General features: G+C 54.4%; 11 protein-coding genes across 11 annotated transcripts; 7 read left to right on the top strand and 4 right to left on the bottom strand.

Moving 5' to 3' along the window:
* Positions 1-543: 543 nt before the first annotated feature.
* BGZ61DRAFT_350405 (uncharacterized protein) lies at positions 544-2,466 on the top strand (the record flags this gene model as incomplete). The annotated part of the gene is made up of 5 exons (XM_046240227.1): positions 544-593; positions 674-739; positions 792-1,274; positions 1,328-2,040; positions 2,096-2,466. The coding sequence occupies 5 exons, from the start codon at positions 544-546 to the stop codon at positions 2,464-2,466; spliced, it is 1,683 nt and encodes a 560-aa protein (XP_046105447.1).
* A 350-nt stretch (positions 2,467-2,816) lies between these two features.
* BGZ61DRAFT_223168 (uncharacterized protein) lies at positions 2,817-3,838 on the top strand. The gene is made up of 3 exons (XM_046238123.1): positions 2,817-2,949; positions 3,018-3,341; positions 3,478-3,838. The coding sequence occupies exons 1-3, from the start codon at positions 2,909-2,911 to the stop codon at positions 3,569-3,571; spliced, it is 459 nt and encodes a 152-aa protein (XP_046105446.1). The 5' UTR covers positions 2,817-2,908; the 3' UTR covers positions 3,572-3,838.
* Positions 3,839-3,936: 98 nt separating this feature from the next.
* Positions 3,937-5,083, bottom strand: BGZ61DRAFT_223131 (uncharacterized protein). The gene is made up of 2 exons (XM_046238122.1): positions 4,423-5,083; positions 3,937-4,360 (listed from the first exon to the last, which is right to left on the bottom strand). The coding sequence occupies exons 1-2, from the start codon at positions 4,783-4,785 to the stop codon at positions 4,106-4,108; spliced, it is 618 nt and encodes a 205-aa protein (XP_046105445.1). The 5' UTR covers positions 4,786-5,083; the 3' UTR covers positions 3,937-4,105.
* A 125-nt stretch (positions 5,084-5,208) lies between these two features.
* On the top strand, positions 5,209-5,856 carry BGZ61DRAFT_350789 (AP complex, mu/sigma subunit; the record flags this gene model as incomplete). The annotated part of the gene is made up of 2 exons (XM_046240267.1): positions 5,209-5,277; positions 5,356-5,856. The coding sequence occupies 2 exons, from the start codon at positions 5,209-5,211 to the stop codon at positions 5,854-5,856; spliced, it is 570 nt and encodes a 189-aa protein (XP_046105444.1).
* Positions 5,857-6,000: 144 nt separating this feature from the next.
* BGZ61DRAFT_450084 (uncharacterized protein) lies at positions 6,001-6,673 on the bottom strand (the record flags this gene model as incomplete). Its single annotated transcript, XM_046245695.1, has 3 exons — positions 6,300-6,673; positions 6,170-6,240; positions 6,001-6,117 (listed from the first exon to the last, which is right to left on the bottom strand). Exons 1-3 carry the CDS (start codon positions 6,541-6,543, stop codon positions 6,004-6,006), a joined length of 429 nt encoding a protein of 142 aa, XP_046105443.1. The 5' UTR covers positions 6,544-6,673.
* A 288-nt stretch (positions 6,674-6,961) lies between these two features.
* On the top strand, positions 6,962-10,381 carry BGZ61DRAFT_477178 (uncharacterized protein; the record flags this gene model as incomplete). Its single annotated transcript, XM_046248862.1, has 2 exons — positions 6,962-7,033; positions 7,091-10,381. The coding sequence occupies 2 exons, from the start codon at positions 6,962-6,964 to the stop codon at positions 10,379-10,381; spliced, it is 3,363 nt and encodes a 1,120-aa protein (XP_046105442.1).
* A 1,363-nt stretch (positions 10,382-11,744) lies between these two features.
* BGZ61DRAFT_450079 (uncharacterized protein) lies at positions 11,745-12,471 on the top strand. The gene has a single exon (XM_046245694.1). The coding sequence runs from the start codon at positions 11,939-11,941 to the stop codon at positions 12,260-12,262; it is 324 nt and encodes a 107-aa protein (XP_046105441.1). The 5' UTR covers positions 11,745-11,938; the 3' UTR covers positions 12,263-12,471.
* A 653-nt stretch (positions 12,472-13,124) lies between these two features.
* On the bottom strand, positions 13,125-13,434 carry BGZ61DRAFT_531720 (diphthamide biosynthesis protein 3; the record flags this gene model as incomplete). The annotated part of the gene is made up of 2 exons (XM_046253760.1): positions 13,125-13,187; positions 13,237-13,434. 2 exons carry the CDS (start codon positions 13,432-13,434, stop codon positions 13,125-13,127), a joined length of 261 nt encoding a protein of 86 aa, XP_046105440.1.
* A 686-nt stretch (positions 13,435-14,120) lies between these two features.
* Positions 14,121-16,405, top strand: BGZ61DRAFT_493379 (ABC transporter transmembrane region 2-domain-containing protein; the record flags this gene model as incomplete). The annotated part of the gene is made up of 4 exons (XM_046250643.1): positions 14,121-14,633; positions 14,688-14,903; positions 14,953-15,626; positions 15,679-16,405. 4 exons carry the CDS (start codon positions 14,121-14,123, stop codon positions 16,403-16,405), a joined length of 2,130 nt encoding a protein of 709 aa, XP_046105439.1.
* A 299-nt stretch (positions 16,406-16,704) lies between these two features.
* BGZ61DRAFT_223080 (uncharacterized protein) lies at positions 16,705-19,797 on the bottom strand. Its single transcript, XM_046238121.1, has 5 exons — positions 18,511-19,797; positions 17,885-18,199; positions 17,325-17,834; positions 17,257-17,270; positions 16,705-16,984 (listed from the first exon to the last, which is right to left on the bottom strand). Exons 1-5 carry the CDS (start codon positions 19,440-19,442, stop codon positions 16,854-16,856), a joined length of 1,902 nt encoding a protein of 633 aa, XP_046105438.1. The 5' UTR covers positions 19,443-19,797; the 3' UTR covers positions 16,705-16,853.
* Positions 19,798-20,998: 1,201 nt separating this feature from the next.
* Positions 20,999-22,962, top strand: BGZ61DRAFT_450071 (Alpha/Beta hydrolase protein). The gene has a single exon (XM_046245693.1). It carries the CDS (start codon positions 21,122-21,124, stop codon positions 22,832-22,834), a length of 1,713 nt encoding a protein of 570 aa, XP_046105437.1. The 5' UTR covers positions 20,999-21,121; the 3' UTR covers positions 22,835-22,962.
* The last annotated feature ends 203 nt before the right edge of the window (positions 22,963-23,165 follow it).

Raw genomic sequence — 23,165 nt, 5'->3', positions numbered from 1 at the left:
CATCGTGTGCAGACGGGCGCTGCTGCTTAACAGCCCCAATCCTCCAAAATTCCTCCTCCAAAGCCATCTCGTCTCCCCTCCAACATTCCCCTGCGGACCCTTCCTTCGCGGCCTAATCGCGACGACCATCCCTACGACTCCGACTCTGCGTCGACGTCATCGCTCTCGTCCCGCAACGACGGCGACCACGATCACAACCACGATAACCATCACCACGCCTCGTCGTCTCGGCCCCAACAGCGCCGCCGACGCTCCGGCTCCGGCTCCGAGTCGTCCTGGACCGATACCGGTGATATTGGCGAGCAGCTCGCCGACGACGATCCCCTTCGCCTCCAGCTCTCCAACGAGCTTGAACAGGAGCTACTGGCTGGCGTCGACCGTCGACACCAAAAACATCACCACAAAAGGGTGAGGATCCAAGACAACCCCCATCACCATCGCCGCTCCCACTCGCGGCCCGCCGTAATTGATAAGGAGGCCATCGAGGTTCCCAACTTTACTCCTCGACGCCCTTCTCGCGGCGAACGCTTAATCGGTGCCATCATGTCGGGAAGTACAGGCTCCATCCATGGCCTCACTGGCAAGGCTTTGATGTAAGGATTAGATCTACACGCCATCCCCACCTCCTAGTTTCCTTGCTGACCAGACTTTTCTCCTCCAGCTACTTCACCAGTATCTTTGTTTCATTAGGCGTTTTCCTCTTCGGTTATGATCAAGGAGTCATGTCGGGCATTATCACGTATGCCTTCACTCCCCATTTTATAGGAGCCATTGCTGACCCATTGCTCTAGCGGCCCATACTTTATGGACTACTTTGGCCATCCTTCCAAAGCCTATGTAGGTACCATGGTTGCTATCCTCGAGATTGGTGCCTTCATCTCTTCCTTGATTGTCGGCCGCGTCGGAGATATCATCGGGCGACGAAAGACCATCCTCTATGGCTCGTGCATCTTTTTCGTGGGTGGCGCTCTCCAGACCCTCGCCAACTCTATGCCCATGATGATGCTCGGCCGTATCATTGCCGGTCTCGGTGTTGGTATGCTCTCTACCATTGTGCCCGTCTACCAGTCCGAAATCTCCCCCCCTCATAACCGAGGAAAGCTTGCTTGCATTGAATTCTCCGGAAACATCATCGGCTACACGACCTCTGTTTGGGTTGATTATGGCTGCGGCTTCATCGAGAGTAATATGTCGTGGCGTATTCCCCTGGGCATGCAGTGTGTGATGGGTGCCCTCCTGGGCATTGGAAGTCTTGTCATTGTCGAGTCCCCTCGGTCAGTAAATACTCTGTCGAACTTGAGTAGAACCTACCAACTAACGTACCCAGATGGCTCCTCGATAACGATCATGACGAAGAGGGTATGGTTGTTATTGCCAATCTGTACGGAGGCGGTGACATCCACAACCCCAAGGCCCGTGACGAGTACCGCGATATCAAGATGGACGTCCTTCTCCAGCGCCAGGAGGGCGAGCGATCCTACGCCGACATGTTCCGCCGGTACAAGACACGAGTCTTCATTGCCATGTCCGCCCAGGCTTTGGCTCAGCTCAACGGAATCAACGTTATTTCATACTACGCTCCGTATGTCTTTGAGTCCGCCGGCTGGGTGGGCCACGACGCCGTTCTCATGACTGGCTTCAACGGAATTACCTACCTGATGTCGACGATTCCCCCGTGGTACTTGGTGGATCGATGGGGTCGCCGACCTATTCTCCTCTCAGGTGCAGTGGCAATGGCCATCTCACTTTCCTGCATTTCGTACTTCCTCTATTTGGACGTTAAGTGGACACCTCGACTGGTCGTTTTGTTTGTCATGATTTACAATGCAGCATTTGGCTACTCTTGGGGTCCCATCCCCTGGTTGTACCCCCCGGAGATTCTGCCTCTGAGCATTCGATCCAAGGGTGCCAGTCTTTCGACTGCCACCAACTGGGCCGCGAACTGGCTGGTTGGCGAGATGACACCCATTCTACAAGAGTGGATCAAGTGGCGGATGTACCTTGTCCATGCCTTCTTTTGCGTGGCCAGTTTTATTATTGGTAAGAGTGACACCGACTTCCTTTCATATGGACATGCTGCTAATAGACCATCAAGTCTACTTCATCTACCCAGAGACCTGTGGTGTCCGTCTCGAGGACATGGGTTCTATCTTTGGCGATGCTAGCACCGTCATGGGCACCCCATCGGTGCATGGAGATACGGGATCGCTGCTGAGAGTTGGCTCCCCAGTCGGATCTTCCCGAGGACTCCTGGGTCCTTCGGCCATGATCCCCGGCCTGTCGCTCGATCCCGCGTCCATGGATGATGACAACAAGTCTGGAATTCAGACTAACGGTGGAGACGACCGAAGCGTCCGTGGGTGGCTCTCTCGAGTTGTTGGGAGAAACCGCTCGGATAGCAGCGGCAGCGGTCAAGGCCGATATGCGCCGCTTGGACAACAGGAGGACGGCCGTAACAATGACTGATGCGATTATCTTTGCATTTGGGCCGAATAGAGGGTTAACTTTGCATATAGATGGCGCACGAGACGGTCAATGTGTCGCTAGTGTGGGATCAATGTACAGGCAGCGACGGATTGGATTAAGTTGGCGTGTCGACACAAGGCACACGCTGTTGGAAATAGAAACGAGCGGACTGCCGCTTGATAGATGCGCAAACAGGTGGCGCCAAATGACAACATACGGTAAGTGGGACGAAGAAGCTGTGTTTACGTGGGGAGACATGATTTTAGACTGTATTGGGCCTCAGATACGGCAAACGGCTCGTGCTCGCTGGTGTGTACACAAGTAATAAGAGGTTCTCAACCGGATACGAACAGACGGCATGGAAATCATCAGGATTCAATTATTGGCAGCTTAAAATCCTTGCACGAGTTAATCTGGATGGTTTCATTCACGATCACTTGAAATGTGTGTCAATTGTTCAGGGAGCAAATCTACAGATACATGGTCCGTGCATTTTCAAATCCAATTGGCTTCACCCGTATCCATGCTTACAGGTGCATCACCACTCTCAGCCATCAACACTCTTTTGGTACAGCCATGGCCGCCAGCATAGAAGTCGTGCACGCCTACCGGAACCTGTACCGGAGCCTGCTCCAGGCAGTGCAATACGCATTCCCCGCGCGGCTGATAGCGCGCAACCAGCTCCGCACCGCGTTCCGGGAGCCTGGCGCCGTGTTCAACAAGGAGGGCATCCGGCGCACCGTCTGGTTCCTCCAGTGTGCGGCGAGAGAGAGAGGCATGGAACACATCATCCTGAAGAACCTCCTGAAGGTGCAGCAGCGGAGGGGGTTCTCGAAAAAGGGCTGGAGGAAGTCGTTTCATGACAGCAAGACGCAGTGAGTTTGATGTTACGCATTTTCTTTCTTTCTTGTCTGCATTGATAATGGAGAACTGAGACTAGATGAGGAATATCGGGTTCTGGATAATGGAAGAATGCACAGGGCTAAGAACCGATGACTGACCGGCTCGCAGAAACCCTCTGGATTTTGAGATGAAGACAAGATATTGGCATTATGACATGACAGTTGCAATGCTCAATAAGACCATGGGACTGTGTCTGCGCTGAACGCTCCTCAGCTATTCCGAGAGGGATAAGAGAAACGGGAAACCACCTCGGCCTTCGATTCGCAATCCGGAGGACGGACCCGACCTACCGCAACGTCCATGGAACGCCTTGAAGGTATGAGGTATGGGGGACACTTTGTCTCTACAAAGGTGCCACAGAAAACAATCCAGTGCAGGCAATTGGTAGCCAGCAAACATCGCGACTGCACGGCGTTTGCGATGGCTTGTGTATTACATGTATCACTATTGTGAGGAGAATCGTTGACTGGGCTCAGTACGGGAAGAGGGACTGGCATTGGGACGACACGGCAAGTCCAAATATGTGGTTGGCGTTTGAATACAATCTGAGCCGGGAGTTTCCTTATCCTCCAAGAGGCCATGGTTCTGCATTAGCAGTAGATAAATTACAGGGCAAGGGCAAGCCAAAAGTACAGTCGAAGCGCCACGAAGCCGCGTAACGCCCCAAAGAATCGCAAATTATACATCTCTCCACAGTCATTCCCTGTATGTCTCGGTTTCTAGAGCCAGGCGCCTTCTACTCGTTGGTCGGCAAGTTGACGTCGACACCGAGCTCTTGGAGGAAGACGTCGCTTAGACTGCTGCCGTCTCTGCCGTAAATCCAGTCGCCTTCGGCGGTGTCCTCCTTGTCGCCCTGGCCTTCGCCCATAAGGCACCAATCGTAGCGCTTTGGGCCGGAGATGGGCGAAGACAACCAGATCTGCTTGTTGGGGGGCTGTTTGTTGATGACGTAGGTGCCCTGGTCGGGGAAGCTGATGGTGAGGACGCCGGCCTGTGTTCCGGTGCTGGTTAGCCGAGGGAAACTGCTGTGAATGAGAACGAAGCTCGACGAACCGAAAATTCAACGTCAATGTCCTCCCGCGAATCCTGCAGCTCCTCAAATCTGCCGACGACATTATCCAAGTACTCGTCGGCGAGCTCGTGGTACTCTGCGTCGGATAGCTCGACCACAGCGAAGCCGGTCGTCTCGGGCTCGGGTGTGGCCTTGGCGGGATTCTCCGTGTCGGGCATGATGCCCTTTTCGCGGGCCGGCGACGTCGAAAAAAAGCTCCGCAGGGAGACGGCGGCACGGGGCGCCAGGGCGATCGAGGCAGCGGGAGCGAGGCGGGAGGCCAAAGGCGAGCGACAGAGAGTGGTGGAGCTTCGGAGCGCTCTTGAAGCCATCCGGGAGGCTTGGGTTGCGGCGTGGCGGGACATGGTGGGCGAGGAGACGGAGCAAACAGGCGTACTTGGCAAGTCAATGGTCTGAGGACGAGGCGATTTGGGAGGATCGCATTTGATGCAGGAGTTGAAGGTTGCTCAATTGTCGTCACCACAAAACGAAAGAGAAGGTAGAGGACGGAATGGATCAAGCTCCCCGCGGCGGATGGAGCTCAGCGAAGTGTAGCGCAAGCAATTGCAACTGGGGAGCCTTTGACTGGTCCGAGCGTCAGAGAGCCAAAAATACAGGGCAAGGTACGTACCTCCCCGCCAAGTCGGTCAGTTCAGTCATGTGCTGCGTGGTCATCGCCCAAAGCTGCCCCACCATCGCCATCAACCCTCGTTCGCATCGACTCTCACTGACCGCGGGCGACTTCTGGCACGGCAAAACTGGGGGATGACGAACCTCATTCCTCGACCATGATTAATGCCTTCCTGGTCTTCAATGGCCAAGGTCAGCCTCGCCTGACCAAATTCTACACCCAGCTGGTAAGCACGCTCATTCTCAAGTCGCCCTGGCTCTGATCGTCTTTCTTCTCCTTCCGCGCCTAACCGCCGCTTTATTAGGAAACGAGCATCCAGCAGCGCCTCATCTCCGAGATCTTCACCCTCGTCTCCAACCGTCCCGCAGGGTCCTGCAACTTCCTCCCGCTGCCACCCCTGCTCGCTGCTTCGGGCACCTCCCACACTTCCTCGGAGGAGCAGAACGATGTCCCCTCCCTAGTCACCTACCGTCACTATGCGACGCTCTTCTTCATCGTCATTTCGACCTCGACCGAGTCCCCCCTGGCCCTCATCGACCTGATCCAGGTCTACGTCGAGGCGCTCGACAAGCTCTTCGAGAACGTGTGCGAACTCGACCTGATCTTCAACTTTGAGACGCTACATTCTACGTTGTCGGAAATGATTATAGGAGGCGTTGTGATAGAGACCAATTTAGAGCGCATCGTGTCTGGGGTTAAGGCGCAGGGAACTGTCGCTAAGCGGCCGGTCAATGAGGGACGGGGGCCGTCAGGTCTAGGATCAGGCCTGGGTATGGGCGCCAACTTTGCCTGGTCCGGGAGGTGATGGATGACAATATCATCACGGAGAGTATACGGACGTCCTGAGGGGCGGATAAGATGGCCTATGAGGCGAGATTTCCATACATATTGCGCCATCATGGGGTATAACACCGGACTCCAAATCTTGACAATAATATACATATAGACGTTTCTATTTCGACTCTTCTTCGTCTTTGGGTGGAGGCGGGGGAGGCGCGTCCTTTCGTCGCTCGTATCGCTTTTCTGGGTCGAGTACTCCGAAGAGGTAGTTCGTCTTCCGTCGGATCTGTGGAATCGTCAGCGAAATGTCTACCACGGTGTTCAATAAAAGGACTGACTTCTTCGGAGGGCTTGTACTTCTGCCCCCACCATTCGAACTCCGAGTAGAACAGGATCCAGACGAGCGCCGCTACATAGATGTCAGCCGAGGAAACCGGGAGGCTCTGGGTTGCGCGCGGAGAGACCAACCGACAATGGTGATGAGTTGGGCGAGCTTGACGCCCTTCTCCCATCTAGGAGACCGGCTCGCAAGCATAATGCGCCGCTTGTACTTCTTCTCGAACCGCAGCTGCTGCTGGACGGTAAGTTCCTTGAAGTTGGGCGGCCACACCTTTCGCGCCTTGTAGGGATTGTTGACCACCGACAAGGGCGCCCTTCGCAGTAGGGGCCCTTTTGCCGACGCGGCCATACGTCGAAAGAGTGTCGGAAACATTGCGATCGGGTAACCGGCCTTGCCTCTGACTCAATGGCAAGATGAAGCTGCGGAGAGTCGTTCCTGTTCTAGAAGGTGGCCGTGACGCATGAGTCTTGAAAAGTGACCCACGACGGGTTGTAACGCCACAGCACCGCCTCGTATCGTAAATGCACTAGCCACATTAGTGCACATCCCGCACGCACGTCTGGCGCCTCCCACTATTGCCCCGCGATTTTCACCCCTCCGAGTCCTCTCAGGTCTGACTCCAAACCGTGACTCAAAATTTCCCAGGGTGGAATTCCAAGGTATTTATGAAGTGTCCCTTCCTCTGCAGTGGGAGATCGAACTAGAGCGAAACTAATACCAATTTCTTCGTAGCACCGCAGACTAGTCGGTTCTTGAAGCAATTCCGGTTACGGCGTACGAGACCCCAACCATGGCTTCAACAGACTCCGTTCCCCAAGCCATGGAGGCTTTGACTATTTCCAAGACCAAGGAGCTTAAGGGCGTTCGTGCAGCCGTTACTATCCTTTGATGGACATTTTGAACTGACCTTTCACCACAGACTGAGAAGCGTGACTCCTTGATCGCTATCGAAAAGAAGTACCAGCAGAAGTGGCAGGAGGATGGCGTCTTCCAGCCCGATGCTCCCTCGACAACCGAGATCCCCCTCCACTCCATCTCCGCCGCCGAAGTCCGAGAAAAACACCCCAAGTTCTTTGGATGCATGGCATACCCCTACATGAACGGCACCCTGCACGCCGGCCACTCGTTCTCCGTGAGCAAAGTCGAGTTCGCCGCTGGTGTCGCGCGGATGCAGGGCAAGCGGGCCCTGTTTCCCATGGGCTTCCACTGCACCGGTATGCCCATCAAGGCCTGCGCTGACAAGCTGGTCAACGAGATCAAGATGTTTGGCCAGAACTTTGAGGGATACAACCCGGACGAGGAGGTTGCCGAGGAGAAGCCCGCTGTGAAGCAGACCAAGGAGGACCCCACCAAGTTCACCGCGAAGAAGGGTAAAGCTGCTGCCAAGACCGTCAAGATGAAGTACCAGTTCCAGATCATGCAGGCCATTGGAATCCCGACCGAGGAAATCCACCAATTCGCCGATTCCCAGCACTGGCTGAAGTACTTCCCTCCCCTGGCCAAGCGCGATCTGACCAACTTTGGCTGCCGTATCGATTGGCGGCGATCTTTCGTCACCACCGACGCCAACCCTTACTACGATGCCTTCGTTCGATGGCAGATGAACCGCCTCAAGGAGCTGCAGAAGATCAAGTTTGGCAAGCGATACACCATCTACTCGATCAAGGATGGCCAGCCTTGTATGGACCACGACCGAGCTGAGGGCGAGGCCGTCATGCCCCAAGAGTACACTGCCCTGAAGCTCAAGGTTCTCGAGTGGGCTCCCAAGGCGGCTGAGGCCGTCCAGGGCAAGACCCCCGAGGGCTCCAACTTCTTCCTCGTCCCCGCGACCCTGCGACCCGAGACCATGTACGGACAGACGTGCTGTTTCGTTGGCCCCAAGATCACCTATGGTGTCTTCAAGGTGAACGACACCGACTACTACGTCATCACTGACCGAGCTGCCCGCAACATGGCTTACCAGGGCGTCTTCGCTACCGAGGGTGTCATTGAGAAGGTTGCTGAGATTGCCGGTACCGACATTGTGGGCACCCTGATCAACGCTCCCCTGTCTCTGCACACAGAGGGCGTGCGTGTCTTGCCCATGGAGACCGTGCTGCCCACCAAGGGTACTGGCGTCGTTACTTCTGTACCCTCCGACAGCCCTGATGATTACGCAACTATCACCGATCTCGCCAAGAAGGCTGACTATTACGGCATCAAGAAGGAGTGGGCCGAGCTGGAGATTTTCCCCATTATCCAGACTCCCTCGTATGGCGACCTGTGCGCGCCGTTTCTGGTCAAGAAGCTCAAGATCGCTTCTCCCAAGGACACCAAGCAGCTGGAGGAGGCCAAGGAGCTGGCTTACAAGGAAGGTTTCTACCAGGGTGTCTTGAAGGTCGGCGAATTTAAGGGCGAGAAGGTCGAAGTTGCCAAGCCCAAGGTCCGACAGCAGATGATTGATGCTGGGGACGCCTTTGCCTACTCGGAGCCCGAGCGCAAGGTTGTCAGCCGATCTGGCGATGACTGCATCGTGTCCCTCATGGACCAGTGGTACCTGGACTACGGTGAGGAGTCATGGAAGCAGACTGCCCTGAAGTGGGTCGAGAACGCCGACGGAAAGGGTCTGGAGACCTACACCCCGGAGACCAAAAACGGCTTTGAGAGTGTCCTGAACTGGCTGAACCAGTGGGCTTGCGCTCGCAGCTTTGGTCTCGGTTCCAGACTGCCTTGGGACCCCCAGTTCCTGGTTGAGAGTCTGAGTGACTCAACCATCTATATGGCCTACTACACGGTCGCCCATTACCTCCACAAGGACTTATTCGGCCGCACCAAGGGTGTTGGTAACATTGGCCCTGAGCAGATGACCGACGACGTGTGGGACTACATTTTCTGCCGCCGCGACCTGAGCGACGACATCATCAATGACTGCAAGATCCCCAAGGAGACCTTGGAGAGCATGCGACGTGAGTTCGAGTACTTCTATCCCCTCGATGTGCGAGTTTCCGGAAAGGACTTGATCCCCAACCACTTGACGTTCTTCCTGTACGTCCACTTGGCCGTTTTCCCTCCGGAGTATTGGCCCCGTAGCATCCGAGCCAACGGCCACCTGATGTTGAACGGCGAGAAGATGAGCAAGAGTACCGGAAACTTCATGACCCTGAACGACTTGACGTCCAAATACGGTGCTGATGCGTCCCGAATCGCCCTGGCCGATTCCGGCGATGGTGTCAACGACGCCAACTTCGAGGAGGACGTTGCTGACAACAACATCCTACGTCTGTTCAACCTGCGCGAGTGGTGCGAGGAGATGGTGCGCGACCAGGACCAGCTTCGGGCTGGGGAGGCCAACCCGTTCCAGGACGCCCTTTTCAACAACGAGATGAACGAGCATGCTCATGAGGCTATCCAACAGTACGCCAACACCAACTACAAGCTGGCCCTCAAGGCTGGTCTGTATGAGCTGACTAGCGCCCGTGACTTCTACCGCGAGGCCTGTGCTGCTGCCAACATTAAGATGCACAAGGACCTCGTCCTCCGCTACATTGAGCTGCAGGCCCTGTTGCTGGCCGTCGTTGCTCCTCACTGGTCTGAGCACATCTGGCTGGAGGTCCTGAAGAGGGAGGGCACTATTCACAATGCCCGGTTCCCGGAAATCGGTCCCATCGACGCTGGCCTTTCCGCCAAGCGAGATTACGTCCGCAATACTGCTTCTAACGTCAACTCGGCCGAAGGCCAGCAGCTGAAGAAGAAGGCCAAGGGCAAGGAGACGTCATTCGACCCCAAGAAGCCCAAGAAGTTGACCATCTTCATGACGGACAAGTTCCCCGCATGGCAGGCCAAGTATATTGACCTGCTCAAGGAGATGTGGGACCCTGCGACCAACTCGGTCAACGATAAGGAGCTGAATGGCAAGATTGGCAAGATGGGGGAGATGAAGAAGGCAATGCCTTTCGTTCAAGGCCTAAAGAGACGCCTGCAGTCCGGCGAGCCCGCCAGCGTGGTCCTGGAGCAGAAGCTCGCTTTCGATGAGAGGGAGACTCTCCTCCAGATGGTGCCTGGTCTGACACGAACCGGCGGCCTGGTGGCTTGCGACACTCTGGCTGTCGAAGAGGGCGGCAAGAAGGCTGTGAACCTCGTGGATGGCAAGGAAGTTGAGGTTTCGGCACCCAATGCCGGCAACGCTGTGCCTGGTCAGCCCAATTTCTTCTTTGAGAACGTGGAAGTTTAAGGGTTGTGGGTATGAGAGGGAAGGCTAGACCTATTCGTACACACATGAATTGTAGATGAAAAAATAGGGCATGGATGATTAAGTAGACAAGGACCTGCTATGACACAGTATTATGTAGAGAAGATTTCAAAATCGCGGAATTGTGCTACGCTGTAATGACCATGTCCATGGTTGACAACACGGCTGTCTCGGATGCAGCTTGGGGGTTGGAGTTTCGGATGGGCTGCATTTGCCACAGGTGGTCGGTACACCCACAGGTTTGAAACATACAAAAGCTCGTAATTCTGCATCTGCCGAAGTAATGCAGCATCGTGTTGACATTGTGGCGGCTAATTGGAATGTTTTCCCATGTTGTAGTGCGTTGCCCCAGCCACGGATGATGCACGAAACGGGCTGCGTCACCCAATGAATGAATGATTGGGGACTGCCGCAGGTGTGGTGGAAGTTTGTTTGTGGGTGGTGGGTGGTGCTTACAATGCGGTGATGTTAGTGCGCAAAGGTGGTTGGGGATACTCTGTAGGCAACCAAGTGTCAGGGTTAATGCCGTTTTGTGGCATCCGTATCTTCCCGTGCTTTGTACTCAGTTCAAGATGGAAGCGTCCAGGCCATGGTACCTTTTTTTTTCTTTCTCTCTCTCATCGTCTTGGTTAGTTTGAATGCTTTGATAACGAAGCCGCTATAAGCGAGCAGTGAGCCTGAGAGTCAAGCCACACCCTGTCAAGCGTCAGTGCTGATTCCCAGATAGATCAAGAACTAAACAGATTTAGGGCTGAATCTGCCTGGTTTAGTCGAAGCGATTCCTCAACGGACTGGCGGTATCTGGACTGAGGTATTATCCTGTCCATCCTATTGGCCTGTGTGGAGGCCGGTGAAGGCTGTAGCAATCCTTGGCCGCGATGGGGTGCTATGACGCAACATGTCGATTGGATCAAGGCTGTCCTAATACACTCAAGTCTGGAACTGACTTCGCCCAGCCTCCCTGGTGCACTCAGCCCCGTTATCAGAGTTCTCCGAGTGAGGGGCATAGATGGGCTGCCTCAGAAAAGCCCATGGCTGGACCAATGGTTGGACCAATGGCGCAGTCTCCGGAGTGGCGAGCCACAGTCTTGTTTTCGTCGCCCGCATTGCCGCTGCTGAGCTTTCGGATAGCGCCGTTCCCAGTTGCTGGCTATTATTGGGCATTGGAACTCGGGATCCGCGACATGTACTAACGGTATGTACCATGCATGACTGCATGTACGTCGGTGGTCGGGTCGGGTGGGATGATGCAAGCCACCCGTTATCATGTTGGTGCGCGGAAGCCGGCCAAGGCGTGCTTGGAGGCCTGGGATAGATATATAACTTGTCAATAGTTCCTCCGACTCTGGAAGTTGGCTTACAAGCATCTTCTCTTCCCAACTCTCAAAGACTATCCGTTCTGACACCCGAAGCCATTAAAGACTCATCTTCTTGGCCTCGTCTCTCGTTTCAACCAACATCCTGAACGCAACTCCCACAACACTCCCACAACACAACACATCCACTCTCTAAAACCCTTCTCAACACCAACAATTCACCATGCGTTTTTCCCACGTTATCGCTCTCGCCGGTGCCGCGACCGCCTACGTGGTCCCTGTCGACACCGTCACCGGCGTGACTACTCCCGCCCCTTACAGCAACTATACCACTGCCACAGTGTATCCCGTTGTACCAACCTCGAAGAGTAAGCCAACTCAAGTCTTTCCCTGTTGTTTGGATATGAGGGCTAACAAGAAACAGCACACCCCTCCAACCAGACCACCACCCCTAGCGCCCCCACCACCACCACCACTCCCACTGGGGCTCCCCCCGTCACTGGCGGCGCTGTTCCCCAGAACACACGCGGCTCCCTGGCTGCTCTGATGGTTCTTGTTGCTGCAGGCCTTGTTGTCCTGTAAAGATGAAGTGATGGATTGAAGAAGTTATGAAGTGATGTGCAAGAGAAACTGGGGCGGGCCGGAATACAATACACAAGATATCATGGTCAGATCGTTCGGCATATGACTGGAAGCGGCTGGTACAGGATTCCCCGGGGCAACAACGCCTCGCGACATTAATAATAATAGTATATACCCATAATCAACATAATAATTTCTCGCACTCCACAAACTGTGCCTTCATTCGAGTGAAATGGCATCAAGTTTCGTGGATAAATGGTACAGGATCGGAGTGATTTGTCACGCAAGATAAATTGCAATTGTGTTTCGTACCATCTTCTTGCTGTTCGCTATGGACGGCAGGAGTTACATGTGACGTTCCTGCTCCCCTTTCCATTCAATACAGGGTTAGATACCTACCTTGACTCGGAGCTGAATTTGTTTCCATATAAGGGTATATCGATTGCCGCGACTTCAGCCGAAGTACCGAACTCCTCGTCATGTGCCTCGAGGATATCCTGATGTGCTATGCTTCGTGGGCTGACTGCAAAAGTCGCTCGCTAACGTCTTGCTATAGCAGACTAATAGTCCTCTCCTTGGTATTCGTACCCAGAGCGCCGAGGCGATATCCAATATTATAAAGGCGTTTGTGATTTAGTAAATGCACTCTCGGTTGGGTCTGATCCCTCAGCACATGCCCAACAATTTTTCAGGGCAAAGGCGGGATATTCGTAGGTGCAGACTCGAGGTCGAAGCGAAATGCCACTGGCAAAGACTCTTTGTTGATAGCGGAAGTCTCGGGGAGCTGGCGCGACTGTTCAAGGTCGGTCGTGTGCGACTTGGGGTAATCAGGCAGCGATGGGAACTTGGCCGCCGGAAGCGCCAGAGGAAGGAGGCTGTGGCAAATCATCCTAGAGGGTGTTAGGTTGGAAAGGAATGTCAATAAATTGAAAGACTCACCAGATCAAAGATGACGCGGATCATCAGACTGCAGCTGGGGCAGACGGCAATGTCCTGCTCGTCAAGCAGATCGTCGAGGGCAATAGAGAACTTGTCGCCGCAAGGACAGGGGTAGTGGTAGACCTGCATGGCCTCGTCCCAGGTCATGTCCTCGATTTCGATTTCATCGTAGATGGAGAGGTTCTCGTCGTCGGACATTTTGGCGGCGGGATGCAGTCGTCTCGGGGAGTGAGAGTTGGGTCGTGAAGGCCGTGTGACGAGAGATGGAAAATATTGCCCCGCGATGCGACGGCAAGAAAATCCGGGCCTCCCCCCACCAGGTGTGGCGCATGAGATGTGATTGCGGATAAGAGAGGAATGTGGCTGGTGCACATCCGGGGTCGCGTAAGTGTGGCGGGTGGAATTCCGGGGCAGACGCTCATGCTCCACTGTTAAAGGTCTATCACATGCCGACGGGAAGGAGTTGAGTGTGGGGAGGTGCTGCCCTGACCTGCCCCGGACTCGCTTCGGCCGAGGGAGGAGCTTTGGGACGTCGACTCACGAGCCAGTCGCAGGAACAGGGCCAGAACCATGACCACCGCTGACAGCCATGTAGCTCTCCAAGCAGCTTCTCTACCTTACCCTTACCGACTCTCCGCCCTTCTTCGCCAGATAGGTATCATAGACGCGGTCCCCCGTCGTCCTTTCCTTGCCGGTTCTTGGGAAATCCGCTTCCCGATGCGCCGCTCGTGACGTGACGTGACGTCGTTGCACCCCCGGTTTCAAACCACCACCACTTCTCTCACTAACATCACCACCGCCATCGCCATCGCCATCGCCACCGTCCACTCTCAATTCCACCACCCCGCGACCTCCCGGGCCCCTTTCGCACCCGCGGCGCCGCCATGGCCTCGCAGTCGAAACTCTCCCTGCCCGGAGACCGCACCCTCCGCGGCCTCGTCTCGCGCCTCACGGGGCTCTACGTCTCGAACCGCACCCGCATCTCCCGCGCCGTCTGGATCACCCTCTTTCTCGCCCTTGTCAACCGCATCCGCCATGCCATCTCCGAGCAAAAGGCCGCCTCCGTACGCGAAGCCGCCAACCGCGCCGCCCGCCGCGGTACCACGTCGAGCGGCAGCGAGGAGACGCCTCGGAAGAAGGTCGAGCTGAATCGCGACTTCTTCCGCTCCCTCCTGCGCCTGTTGCGCATCGTCGTCCCCGGATGGCGCAGCAAAGAGGCCAGGCTGTTGATGAGCCACAGCTTCTTTTTGGTGGTGAGGACACTCATCAGCCTGCGCGTCGCTGAGATGGACGGTGCCATCGTCAAGGCCCTCGTCAAGGGCAATGGGAAGGAGTTTCTCAAGCGCATCGTCTGGTGGATGCTGATTGCTGTGCCAGCCACATTCACCAATTCAATGGTGAGCATCGCAACCAACCCAACTTGATTTAACATGTACTGACCCGCCCACTAGCTATCATATCACCAAGCAGAGCTGTCGCTGAAGTATCGGACACGTCTCACGCAGAACATTCACGACAAGTACCTCTCTAATTTGACCTTCTACGGCATCTCGGCGCTGGATGACCGAATAAAGAACCCGGATCAGTTGATCGCCGTCGATGTATCCAAGTTCTCCAACAGCCTCGCCGAGCTCTACAGCAACCTGGCAAAACCCATGCTGGATATGGTGAGTTGACTCCTCCACCATCCTGCGCATACCTGCTAACTATTGATAGACCATTTACACCTACTCTCTCTCCAAGAGCGTTGGTGGCGAGGGTGTCGTTTTCATGTCACTCCTTGTGCAACTCTCGGCAAACGTCATGAGGGCGCTGACCCCGCCATTCGGCAAGTACGTCGCCGATGAAGCTCGGCTCGAAGGAGAATTCCGCTTCCAGCACTCGCGCCTCATCGATTACAGCGAGGAGATTGCCCTCTACGGCGGTCACAGGGCAGAAAAGGATACCCTCGACAAGGGCTACTTCACACTCATTAAGCACGTTAACCACATCCTACGGCGGCGCTTCTACCACGGCTTCATGGAGGACTTCGTCATCAAGTACTTTTGGGGTGCCCTGGGTCTGCTGCTTTGCAGTGGCCCTGTATTCATCAAGATGCCAGGACACATCGTTATGAACATGGGTGATCGGACTGAGGCGTTCGTAACCAACCGACGCATGCTCCTGTCCGCCTCAGATGCTTTTGGCCGCATCATGTTCTCTTACCGGGAAGTTATGGAGCTGGCAGGATACACGTCTCGCGTTGCCACACTCCTTGATGTTATGGACGATGTGCAGTCAGGCCATTTTGAGAAGAAGCTCGTCTCGTCATCAGGCACCGAGGGCAACGAGTCGGTCCTCAAGGGACGAGGAACAGTCCATGAGAGCAAGGATATTACCTTCATCGACGTGTAAGTGAAATCTCGTGCAAAATGGTTACGCATACTAATAGCAACTCACCAGGCCTATCATCTCCCCCAACGGTGACGTGCTTATCAAGGCTTTGTCCTTTTCCCTGGAGCATGGCGACCACCTCCTCGTCGTTGGCCCCAATGGGTGTGGCAAGTCCTCCCTGTTCCGCATCCTCGGCGGCCTATGGCCCGTCTATGGTGGCACTGTTCACAAGCCTCCATTCCATGCCATCTTCTATATCCCCCAACGGCCCTACCTGTCCCGCGGCTCGCTCCGCCAGCAGATCATCTACCCCGACTCACTGCGCCAGATGCGTACCCGCGGCGTTACTGACGCCGACCTGCTTGCTATTCTCAAGACGCTTGGCCTCGACCACCTCGTCGACCTCTACGAGGAGAGCTGGGACGCCGAGGCCGAGTGGCGCGATGTCCTCTCAGGCGGCCTCCAGCAGCGCGTCGCTATGGCGCGCCTCTTCTACCACCGCCCCCGCTACGCTATCCTCGACGAGTGCACCAGCAGCGTCACGCTCGACACGGAGAAGACCATGTACGACACGGCAAAGGCCCTTGGTATCACCCTCATGACCGTCAGCCACCGCCGCAGCCTGTGGAAGTATCACACCCACATTCTGCAGTTCGATGGACAGGGTAACTACGTCTTTACCCGCCTCGATGCTGACCGCCGACTGAAGCTCGAGGATGAGCGTGAGGAGCTCGAAGTTCGCCTGCGACAGGTGCCCGAACTTGAACGCCGAATTGCCGAATTGACAGCTGCATGAGAGAGGGAAGTCTTTTGGCGAAGAGGAAATACGAAATAGAGGTACCGAGGAGACGTGCCATGTATTGTCGTGCCATCTGTACCAGTGTAGAATAGTGACGTAACTTAGTTCCAAAGCAAAGCGATATCCTTCCCCCTAAACTTGCCCGCATTTCTAAGTCAACGGATTTGATTATTTTATAACGAAGAGTCTTGCTTCCCTGGCCTCTGTCATGTTTATCAGGAACAACAAATAAGAGATTGGTGTTATCTGCTATATTCGTTCCGTATCCGTTTTGTTCCTTTCTGCATGCTCAATATGAACATCCACTGACATCTATCAACACCACCCCAATCCGAAGGGTATCCAAAAACAAGAAAATGGAACAATTGTACAAGGCCATAAAGTTCAGTATCACCCCAACACCATATCGTAACAAAGAAGAGTCATTGTCGTCATCGTTGCCCATTTAGCTCCACTCCTCCTCCATATTATCTGGGTGGAACTTGCAAGTCTCCTTGTGTGCGGTATTGTCGCCTGCTATAATTTCTCGGTGGTTTGCACCGCATTCATAACAAAATTGGTACTTGCAAGCAGGGCCTGTTGAGAGTTAGTTACTCTCGCTTTGAGCGCTCACGACACGGCCGACTGCCTCATCAGCGTCCACCCGTGCAGTTGATGTTGTGCCGCCGGCTCCAAACATTGTAGCACCCCCAGCAAAACTCGCACTTGCACTTGAGACCTGGAATGGTTGGGTTAATGTTCTTGAAATGTAGGAGGGAGAAGCTGGTGCAAGAACCCACCATTTAGGAACGGGGCAGGCTTCGGGGCGCAAAAAGGGAGGACTCGGGTAGAAATTATAAGCAACTTACAAGTCATGTGTGAACTGTAACAAGTGTTAGCTTATCATATTACTATGAAAATTGGGGGTTGAACTTACCAGCCGTCGTTTTTCTCAATTGCCCATCCGCATCCAGGACACGGCTTCGTCGTTGAGCTAACGGTAGCTTCACTCTGTTGCTCTTCCCTCTTCCGCCTGGCCGCGATCTTGCGAACCAACTCGGCAGCTTTTCTAGCCTGTTCCCTCTCTTGCCGGGCTCTATCCTCTCGGCGACGCATCTCGGCCTGCTCATCAGCTAGCATGTTCTGGGCCATGGCTCTGTCGGCCTCGAATTGAGCTCGCTGAGACTCTGACCAGGCCTCATTCTCTAGCTCGAGCCGAGAGCGGAAGTTTTCAGGGTCAGCGAGCAATTGGTCGTATTCTTCACATGAGAGATTCTCGTGCCAGGGAGCGTTGTGGTGAAAGCAAGAACGATGGCCGCAGTGTAAGCAAGTGACGATGGGTTGATCTTCACCCGATTCGTGGATCTGCCCAGAGCCGCAGACAGAGGTACACCAGACGAAGTTATCGGCTTCTGACATGGCTGCACGGAGGGCCAATGTCTCGTACCTATCCTATGGTCAGTCCTGGCTCACATAATAATTGTTGGGTGAATATACCTCACGAAAGTCTGCTTGTTGGCAAAGCGCTGGATATCAGCATACTCTAGTAACTCGCGACACTCAGGACATCTAATTTCGGTCCAGAGTTTGCTACTCATATCTGACTCAATAGACAGCTGAATACATTCAAGGCATGTAGTCGGTGAATGAGTGCATGAGGCAGTTATCGAGAAGCGAGGGAAGAATCCCACGCCCTTGGTCTCAGTGCAGACTACACACTCTAAGTCTCCTACCACGGTAGTGGCGGGCACCCGCTGACGTGTCACGATGACATCTGGAGTATCGACGGCCCTTTGATATCGTTGGCCAAAGCTGGGAAGAGGGAAATATCTTAGTATCATTGTATAAAATAAGTATTGCAGGCAATGGGTTGCTAGATGAAGATGAAAAGACCAAAATTCCACAAGGGGTATGTTCGACAAATGACACGGAACACGACATGAGAAGAGAGCACATTTCAGAAAACTTCAACTAGAAGGTTCCTGGCATGATCGAGACTTGGGTTGGGGGAGCTTCGGGGGACCTACCGCAAATCATCAGCTACTTCGTCTTCAGACTGATCCAGTCGGCGGAGGTATGCCACCGTCATGGCTTGGTCTCGCTGCTCAAGGAGGGCAACGTACGGGTTAATAGAGCTCGATGAAGAGGCAGGGGGCGTGGTGTTGTGCTGAATGGCCACGTCCCGCGGCTTTGGGGTCGCCTTGGGGGGTTCCTCCAAATCGTCTACATCCATGTTCGTGAGATTTAGGATGGATGCTGAGATGGGAGCATATCCACGTCGGCGCACGGGCGCTGGCTCTGGGGGTGGTGTATCGGGTGTGGTGGTGCTAAAAGAGGCGAACTCATCGTCATCCAGGAGCGCCGGGACATTGTAGCGAAAGGCTGGTGGTGCCGATTCTGGAGAGGGAGCCGATGGCGCTTGTTCCTGGGTGCTAAGTGAAGGAGCAAGAGTGATAGACACCTCTTCGCTGGATGATCTTTGAGATCTTTGAGATCGTTGTGACCTCCGTGACCGGTGAGACCGAGTCTCAGAGCGCGTGTCAGAGTTGCCCTGAGACTGAGTCTCTGCCAGAGGCTCCGGTGATGCCTCGTCTTCGTCATCATTCTCGCGTCGCTGCTCCTCGTCCGTTTCCTCGTCGTCGACCAGCCAGATGGAATCATCGTCGTCACCGAAGCCGGCCATGATGTTCGGGTTGATGCGCCCGTAAAACCCCCCGTTAGCCAGCATGTTGTTACTAGGTGGCGAAGAGTCAAGGTCAGGAACGACCGTTGTGTTACAGGTGTCAGAATTCCGAGGATTTGCGTCTCTGGTAGGCGGTACTTCGATTGGGGGTGATGGTCGGCGTTGGGTCAATGGAGCCGTAGGAGGAGGCGGCGGAGCAGGAGGGGCGATAGTGTGATATCTTGTGTTGGTGTAGGTGTTGGTGTTGGTGTTTGTTGTAGATGTGTCAGTAGTAATGGTTGAGTCGTAGTCGGGAGGCGGGTCTGCAGGTGTGGCTGGCGCCTTCTTCTTGCGGAATACGGTGCTCGCCCTCTTCTTGAAATTCCGGAACATGTCTTGGCTGAGCTACCAAGGCAGGAAGGAAACGAAGGAGAGCTCAAGAAGAGACGAGGAAGGGAAGGGAAGGAAAGAGAAGGGAAAGAGGGGGAGCAGAAGGAGAAGAGGGGGAGGAGGTGGGTGAGGTGGGTGACGGCAGGCAGGAGAGGCAGTCTGCTACAGAGCGGGAGCTATGAAAGCTGTAGCTGAAAATACAGGTGGGTGGAGCAGGCGTAAGTAGATGTAAGCCACGCTGCGAGAGTGTCCAACACGGCACCGCATAAGTAAAGGAGCCAGAGCATAAACAATGTGAAGTAGAGTTAAAGACTGGAAGCGCAATGCTCGAGGCTTGGGTGAACTCGATCAAAGGTACTTCGTGGGTTGGTAGGAGGAGAAGGGGGACATGGAGAGTTGGGGGTTTGGTCAAGATTTTGGGTGCAGAGGCGGCTTAGCTGCCTGACAACAACGCCCGGAAACGCATGATACCTTGGCCTCGCACTGGTGACTGACTGAGCCATGACGCTGGCCAGCTTCGTGCCCTACGGGTCTGGGAGCCCCTCAGCCTCAAGCCTTTAAGCCTCCAAATGGAACCTTGGCCGCACTTCCAGCGCCGGTGCGTCCTAGGTACCTACTACGTAGTAGGCTTTTTCCCTTTCGCTGCCGGCCACTCCTAAGTTAGTTGACATCCTCCCTGGCCAATGCTTGGAGTCCGTGACTCAAGGCACTCGAGGTCGAGGCACTCCAGGCACACTAACACCGCTGCGGCAGGCAGGCGAACCGCTGGAAGCTGCCATCCCCGCTCTGGGCTGACGCCTCTACCATCCAATCGCAGTGCCAATTGACAAGAGGACTCTCTGGGCTCCCCAGCAGGGCGAACCACGCTCCACTGGCCGCCCGCCTGGCCATAGCGGTCGAGATGCCTTGCATACCAGTACTTCGTGGTACCGCCCAGGTGCTGCGCCCCCAGGATCTGTTTTGGTGCAGTGCCTACACACACGCCCGTATCCTCGCCCGCTAAATGCAGGTAGCGTGGTCCACTATTAGATCACTCCACAACCCGGAAAAAGCCCCGCGTTGTACCGGTACCTTGGTGTTGGCTGGAGCTTGGACCCCGCGATAGCTTGTACCAGCCTAGGCACCTAAGGTACCTACCTCCAGTTACCCAGCTGGCAACATTGTCATGACATGTCAAGCGAACGAAAATGCCTTGCGACCCAGTCCGCCCAGCACGTCGCTAAAGCGAGCCGACAGTCCAGAAATCGTACAGGCAACTATCCGCCAGCTCGGCTGTGTGATTCTCTCAGGGGGTCCTTATCCTCGAGGTGCTCTCTATTCAAGGGGACGAGGCTAAAGTTCATGATACTCCTTGTCCTACGTTGGTACCCACTCAACCTTCGACATGACATCACCCCACGCAGAGTCAACAAGGTGAACCCATTACATCCGACATGGTTTATACTCCCTACTCGGTTGGTACTCCGTACATAATTCGTTTGAAAGCGACTCGCATTCAAGCCCAAAAAATATATATGGATAGCAATTGTGCGGAGCACCACCCGGATCGAGAAGGTGGTGTTTTGAATGAGCAGGTGACCTTAATTTTGTCGTACTTTCGGATGATTAATTACACACGTGCCGACTCTGCGCGGGTGCGAAACCCTCTTCCTTCTTCTGCTTCCTAGTTACGCGTCGCGACAATGAAGGGGAAAGAACTTTTCACCACGCAGATTGCTGCGGTACGCCCCAAATCGAATCGCAAACTGTGGTCAAATCTCGCAATCGTGGGCCTCGGGTTGCTTTGCGGTATTAACTTTTTTCTGCGGTTTTCAGACGGGTCGGTCGACACGGGAGAGGCTCGCAGCTATCCAGGAGAATCGCTCCAATGGAAACCATGTGGTCAGATCATCAACCACGAGCTCGAGTGTGGAGAAATCAAGGTTCCCATGGATCAATTTGATGCAGTCAATTCTGCTAGCAAGACTTTCAACATCCCGCTCATCCGCCTTCGAGGCAAAAATGCCACGCAGAACCTGGTTGTGAACCCCGGAGGCCCTGGTGGCAGCGGCTTCAGCTTCATGTACCGCAGGGGAGAGCAGTTGAATCGCATCGTCGGAGAGAATTACCACATCCTGTCATTCGATCCCCGAGGTGTCAACTCATCACAACCTCGTGCGTCTTGTTATCCGACCGCGGCGATGCGTGAAAAACACGCCTTGGATTTGGATGACGATTTGGTTGGCGACAGCGCGAAACGTTATGCTTGGACACAAAATTATGTCAAGACATGTGAGGAAAACATGGGCGAGCACGGCAAATACATCAATACCCCACAGACAGCAGCCGACATGAACAGCATCCTGGACGCCGTTGGCCAGCAGGACATGGTGTATTGGGGTTTCAGTTATGGCACCCTGCTTGGCCAAACTTATGCTTCGCTCTTCCCAGAACGGTCCAAGAGGATCATTATAGACGGCGTCGTCAACCAGATTGAATGGTATACGTCGCTCCTTTTGCAAGACGACTTCACTAATACTCAAAATGTCCTTGATGGCTTCTTCGACGAGTGCATGAAGTCACCAAAGACGTGCGCTTTATCAGGCTTTGCCGACACCAAAGAACAGCTGCAATCTACTGTGGTCGACTTTTTGCGTGGCTTTGAAAAGGACCCGATCGCTGTCTTCGTTAACACAACGACGTATGGAACACTCGACTATAAATCCCTGTGGATCAATGCAGTCTTCGCCCACATGTACAAACCGTCTACTTGGTTTGATTTTGCGACTCGGCTTGCGGAGATGATGCGTGGCAACGCGACAAGTGCTTTTCTGACATACAACACTAATAACCCTCTCGACTTGACGGACGAGGCACTTGATGTTGTGATGCTCAATGACGGGATATCAGGCCCAAAATATTGGCCCCAAACTAGGCAGGAACTGGTCGATCTTCTCTCACCTCTGGATAACTCGTCTTCGTTTGCTTTTTCCGCGAACCAAGGATACTATGCCAAGCAGCAATGGCTCATTCCACGAACACACAACTTCACGCCACGCGACCGCGTCGAGACTGCCCATCCGTTGCTGGTGCTCTCAACTACATACGATCCAATCTGCCCGCTGGTCTCGGCAAAGAACGCACAGAAGACATTTGTTGGCTCGCGACTGGTTGAAGTCAAGGGCTACGGCCATTGTTCCGTGGCAGTTGTATCCGCGTGCCTTGCTCAGCATGTGCGCGATTTCCTGGATACAGGGAAATTGCCCGAGGAAAATACGACATGCGAAGTAGACGAGCCATACTTCCAAGAGCCGGAGTCAGAGGAGGTATTGTTGGCGAAACTGTCGGCGGCAGAGGCGGAAGTCGACCAGATCCGTGCCGCTCAAGCAATGCTGGCTAGCCAATTGCGCTGGTAGGAGCCGTTTCAGGAAAGATGGCAGTATATAGCATCAAGTGAATTGATATTTTATCGGAAGGATGTCATTATATGTTATGAGCATCGCTATTTGCACCTAGAATATTGATCGATATTTGAATTATGTAGGAAGACACGAGGACACAAAGTCACAAAGAACAGGCTGGTTGATTGCCCCTGCGCCCGGAGTGCGCCAGGTTAAAACAACATGGCCAACCCCTCCATTTTGCGTTCTTTGGTGTGTTGGTTCTGCAGGCTTGCAGGGTCTATGGGGATCGCCTCAACCAATCGTCATGAGCTGGTGAAAGCAGGGCGCCTAGGACACATTGTGG

The sequence above is a fragment of the Ilyonectria robusta genome (assembly GCF_021365365.1).
Source record: "Ilyonectria robusta strain PMI_751 chromosome Unknown BGZ61scaffold_8, whole genome shotgun sequence".
Classification (NCBI taxonomy): Eukaryota; Fungi; Ascomycota; class Sordariomycetes; order Hypocreales; family Nectriaceae; genus Ilyonectria; species Ilyonectria robusta.
Note: the sequence above shows the minus strand (reverse complement) of the source record. Positions and strands in the feature narration are given on the sequence as shown.